Source organism: Euleptes europaea, chromosome 1, assembly GCF_029931775.1.
Source record: "Euleptes europaea isolate rEulEur1 chromosome 1, rEulEur1.hap1, whole genome shotgun sequence".
Classification (NCBI taxonomy): domain Eukaryota; kingdom Metazoa; phylum Chordata; class Lepidosauria; order Squamata; family Sphaerodactylidae; genus Euleptes; species Euleptes europaea.
In genome coordinates this window covers 5,699,159-5,704,971 of record NC_079312.1, presented here as the reverse complement: position 1 = coordinate 5,704,971, position 5,813 = coordinate 5,699,159, and the positions used below count along the sequence as shown (strand labels likewise).

The window sequence follows — 5,813 nt, the reverse complement described above, 5'->3', positions numbered from 1 at the left end:
CTCCATCCTGCACCCTCCCAGAACAGCCCCTTCCAGAGTGCAGTCTCTGCTTGGCTCGAGGCAATCCTCTTTTTCTTTCAGCCTCTGGTTTCCTTTGAGGAGGTGGCCGTGTATTTCACCGAGGCAGAGTGGGCCCTGCTGGATCCACACCAAAGAGCTCTCTGTGAAGAAGTCATGCTGGAGAACTATGCAAGCGTGGCCTTTCTGGGTAAGGAACGGTACTAATTAGCTGGCTTTGGGTGTCAGGTTGCAGCGTCTTAGAAGCAGAGAGCACGAAGGGTTCCAGGAGTCAGGGTCTTGTAGTCCAAGATCAGTTGTCAGGGGTTTAGCAAGGACTATTCGTCAGAGTTTCAGGCAGCAGAGTGGTGTCAGGCAAGTGTTTGCCGTACTCCTTGCAGCCACACCCAACAGATTCCTCTGAGAGCCTTTTATGCTTTGCTCCCACTAATTGTCAGCATCATACAAAAACTCATCTCCAGTATTGGCAAACAGCTACTTTCGACTTTGGAGGCGAGCACTTCGTCTTCTCTTTTGCAGTTCCATTTGCAATCTCTTCCAAAAAAATGTTTAATAATTTTTTTAATTAGTTTTATAACATAAAACAAAACAGAAAAGAAAAATACAAATCGATACCTTCAATATACAGAATATAACATTATATAATAAAATACAAATAATGAAGGTATCATAACAACCCACCACCCACCTTATTAAGTATCCCATCACCAGTGTGAGAGACTTCCTGAGAAGTGTCTAAGCAGTTTAAAATTAAACATATAATCAATAGTTCAATTGTTCTATATGTATAACTCGTTCACTATATTAGTAAAATTCATTTTTGCCATTTTATCCCAATATGCAAAGGCCTTTGAACAAGTAGTTTTAAATTCTTCCATATCCTTCCCGTGAAGGGAATCAGTTAGTTTGGCCATCCGCATATATATCCATAATTTTTCTCTCCAGGCTTTAATTAGAGGTCTATTTACTTGCTTCCAGGATTTAGCTATTATAATTCTTGCTGCAGCAAAGCTATATTGACATATGACTCTATCACTTTTATTCATTTTCTCCTTGGGAATTCCCAATAAACAAAAAGCAGGTTCCATTTTTACTTTAATATTAATCAGATTACAGGTCCCTTTCAATACTTTTCTCCAAAATGGTTTAACCTTTTTACATACCCACCATGCATGCATAAAACTTCCTTTTTCCATTTCACATTTCCAACATAACTCCAACAATCCTGAATTCATTTTATTTAACATCACTGGTGAATTCATTTTATTTAACAACTACAGGCGTATTAGTCTCCTCAGCATTATTAGTAAATTGTATGCCAAGCACTTTCACAACAAATTTACCAGCTGGCTAGATCAAGAGAACATTATTGTCGATGAACAAGCTGACTTTAGAGAGAGCAGGTCTACTTTAGACCACTGCCTGATTTTACAGCATTTAATTGAAAAAATACTCTTCCAAGGGTCCAACAGCTTTGTTCACAGCCTTTATAGACCTTAAAGCAGCATTTGACTCTATTGCTAGAAACAGACTCTGGGAAAAGTTAGAATGCTCTTCCATAGATCAAAGGCTTCTATACTTGATCCGTATTCTGTATGATAACACCACCCTCCAGATTAGATGCAGCAGACAAGGGCATCTTTCAAGAGTTGTAAACACCTACCAAGGAGTGAAGCAGGGCTGCATTCTGGCACCTAAGCTATTTAATTACTACATCAACAATGCAGTTAGCAACTTAAAAGACCCATCTTTACATCCTCCAAAGCTAGCCCATCGCGATATCTCTGTCTTACTCTATGCTGATGACATGGTCCTGCGATCCACGACCCCAATGGGCCTTAAAAGAGCCATGCAGAGGATCTTGTAATTGTAATATTGTAATATTGTTCTATTGAACAACTAGACATTAATTACTCAAAGACAAAAGTTATGGCCTTTGGTGAGAGCGCCCTAAAGTACGAAAATGCAGCATTAATGGCCACTAAATAGACCAGGTGCTCAAGTTTAAATACTTAGTAGTAGTCTTACAAGCCTCTGGTTCTAGAAAAGCTCACAGCGATTACGCTGCAGAGAAAGGGCAAAACTGCCCTTTGGTTCTGGGTGGCTACACAGGGCCCCTCTTCCTCTGATGAATCCTCACCGTCATCCTGACTGACCCTCAACAGGAACATTCGTAGGTGACAAAGGTGCAAATTGGTGCTATTACACTCGTGTCATTGGGATGATGCATGAATCAAAATCTTGAATAGCAATACGTTGTTTTGAGACTTGCCCCGCTACTTGCTCCCTTTTGGAGGCCTTGAGGTGGTGGAGAGACAGCAAAAGTAATATATACCGTGGCTGGGTAGAATAACCCAAGCGGCCAGACTGGACCAGGGGAAATTGAGGCCAGTGTGGTGGTCATCACCCAAGCCAGAGATGGTGTCCTGGACTGAGGCCGATGTGGTACTGAGAGGCCCTCAGGAAAACTAGAAGGGGTCCCATCCATATTTCTCAACCATTGTCTCCCAGGTGGGATTACCATCATTCCCTGTAACTGTGTTCTGGAATGAATTTGTTCCGGTTACACTGGTTGGCATTGTTGGCATTAATCGTGACCAGATTTCCATTCTTCCAGAAAAAAGTTTCTTCTTCCTTGGATATCTTTTCCTCCCCCATATAAGAATAATCTCTCTAACTTCATGTGGAGAACCAGTGTGGTGTAGTGGTTAAGAGTAGGGGAGTAGTGCTGTGGTTAAGAGTGCGGGAGTTTAGTCTGGAGAAAGAGGTTTGTTTCCCTACTGCTCCACATGAAGCCTGCTGGGTGATCTTGGGCTAGCCAAAGTTCTCTCAGAACTCTCTCAACCCCACCTACTTCACTAGATGCCTGTTGTTGGGAGAGGCCAGGAATGTCATTTGTAAGGTGCTTTGAGACTCTTTAGACTAGAGTAAAGAGGGGTATCAAAACTTCTCTTCTATTTAATCATCAGTAGCAGAATCATAAAGTTGGAAGGGGCCAGACTCAAAAGAATGCACAAGTCAAATGTGACCATTGGGAGAATGTTTCGTTGCCACGTTTCCACCTTAAGGTACATACAAGGAGTTTGGGGAGGGGGTGGATAGACAGATTATAAAAGCTGCTACCTGGGGAGTTCTGGCTGGGAATGTGTCCAATGGCCCATTTAGGGGAGGGGGGAAGGTCTGAGAAAAGAAATGCCACCCATTAGTGGGCAGTGCCTGATGGGTGGCTTGGATTCTTTCATATGTGCTGACTGGGCCTCTTTCTTTATTCCAGAAGCTCAAGTAGAGGAGACAGTTGGGGGATTCCAAGGGTTCTCTTTGGAAAAGGCCAAGAATGAAACCGCCAAAGAAAACTTCAGGGATGGAGATGGACCACAGAGGCAGGAGGAAAGCCACACAGCCAAGAGGATGGATAAGCCCATTCTGTCCGGAGGAGGAGGCTTCCGCAAAATCCCAGTCCAAGAAGAAAGGTCAACCAAAACAAGAAGGAATAAAGACTTCCGTGCCAACTGGAGAATCCATTCCAGGGAACATGAACGTGAAAATATGGCCTTTAGAAAGACCTTCAGTAGGAACATGAATGTTAGTTCCACAAGGCAATTCCCCTTAGGAGTTAAACCATATGCTTGCATGGAACGCAGAAAGACCTTCAATTGGAAATCAGCCCTTACTTCACATCAAAGAACTCACTCAGATCTTATTCAACGCCAAAGGATTCATTCAGGACAGAAGTCCTTGATCTGCATTGGTAGTGGATGGATGTTCTCTCATGGAAGAAGGAGTAAGGCCATTTTCCCAAAGCATAGTATAATGGAGGCACATAAATGCTTGCGGTGTTGGAAGTACTTCATATGCAGATCACAGCTTCTTGTGCACCAAAGAACCCATACAAGGGAGAAACCTTTTGAAAGCTCAGAGCGTGAAAAGATATTCAGTCACAGTGGCAGTCTTAAAACACATCAAAGAATCCAAACAGGGGAGAAAACCTTTGAATGCTCAGAATGTGGAAAGAGATTCACTAACAATAGCAGTCTTCAAACACATCAAAGAATCCACACAGGGAAGAAACCTTTTGAATGCTCAGAGTGTGGAAAGAAATTCAGTCAAAGTGGCAATCTTCAAATACATCAAAGAATCCATACAGGGGAGAAACCTTTTGAATGCTCAGAATGTGGAACCAGATTCAGTCACACTGCCAGTCTTAAAAAGCATTTAAGAACCCACACAGGGGAAAAACCTTTTCAGTGCTCAGAGTGTGGAAAGAGATTCAGTCAAAGTGGCAGTCTTCAAACACATCAAAGAATCCACACAGGAGAGAAACCTTTTGAATGCTCAGAGTGTGGAAAGAGATTCAGTCGAAGTGGAAGTCTTCAAACACATAAAAAAATCCACACAGGGGAGAAACCTTTTGAATGCTCAGAGTGTGGAAAGAGATTCAGTCACAGTGCCATTCTTAAAAAGCATTTAAGGACCCACACAGGGGAGAAACCTTATGAATGCCCAGATTGTGGAAAGAGATTCAATCGAAGTGGAAATCTTCAAACACATAAAAGAATCCACACAGGGGAGAAAGCTTTTGAATGCTCAGAGTGTGGAAAGAGATTCACTCAGAATGGCAGTCTTCAAATACATCAAAGAATCCACACAGGGAAGAAACCTTTTGAATGCTCAGAGTGTGGAAAGAAATTTAGTCAAAGTGGCCATCTTCAAATACATCAAAGAATCCACACAGGGGAGAAACCTTGTGAATGCTTAGAGTGTGGAAAGAGATTCAGTCACAGTGGCAGTTTTCAAAATCATTTAAAAACCCACACAGGGAAGAAACCTTTTGAATGCTCAGAGTGTGGAAAGAGATTCAGTCAAACTGGCCACCTTCAAATGCATCAAAGAGTCCACACAGGGGAGAAACCTTTTGACAGCTCAGAGCATAAAAAGAGATTCAGTCACAGTGGCAGTTGTAAAACACATCAAAGAATCCTAACAGGGGAGAAAACCTTTGAATGCTCAGAATGTGGAAAGAGATTCACTAACAGTAGCAGTCTTAAAACACATCAAAGAATCCACACAGGGGAGAAACCTTTTGAATGCTCAGAGTGTGGAAAAAAATTCAGTCAAAGTGGTCATCTTCAAATACATCAAAGGATCCACACAGGGGAGAAACCTTTTGAATGCTCAGAGTGTGGAAAGAGATTCAGTCACAGTGGCAGTTTTCAAAATCATTTAAAAACACACACAGGGGAGAAACCTTTTCCATGCTCAGAGTGTGGAAAGAGATTCAGTCGAAGTGGCACTCTTCAAACACATCAAAGAATCCACACAGGGGAGAAACCTTTTGAATGCTCAGAGTGTGGAAAGAGATTCAATGTCAGTAGCAGTCTTCAAACACATCAAAGAATCCACACGGGGGAGAAACCTTTTGAATGCTCAGAATGTGGAACCAGATTCAGTCACAGTGCTAGTCTTAAAAAGCATTTAAGAACCCACACAGAGGAAAAATCTTTTCAATGCTCAGAGTGTGGAAAGAGATTCAGTCGAAGTCGAAGTCTTCAAACACATAAAAAAATCCATACCAGAGAAATCTTTTGAATGCTCAGAGTGTGGAAAGAGATTCAGTCACAGTGCCATTCTTAAAAAGCATTTAAGGACCCACACAGGGGAGAAACCTTATGAATGCCCAGAGTGTGGAAAGAGATTCAATCGAAGTGGCAATCTTCAAACACATAAAAGAATCCACACAGGGGAGAAAGCTTTTGAATGCTCAGAGTGTGGAAAGAAATTCACTCAGAATGGCAGTG

The 5,813-nt window shown here is 42.1% G+C and overlaps 1 protein-coding gene across 1 annotated transcript; it reads left to right on the top strand.

Annotated features, from left to right (window-relative positions):
- Positions 1–1,947: 1,947 nt before the first annotated feature.
- On the top strand, positions 1,948–5,424 carry LOC130473479 (zinc finger protein OZF-like; the record flags this gene model as incomplete). Its single annotated transcript, XM_056845047.1, has 4 exons — positions 1,948–1,957; positions 3,293–3,488; positions 3,876–4,762; positions 5,003–5,424. Coding segments are annotated over exons 1-4 (1,515 nt in total), but the record flags the coding sequence as incomplete, so codon positions are not given.
- Between the last annotated feature and the right edge of the window lie 389 nt (positions 5,425–5,813).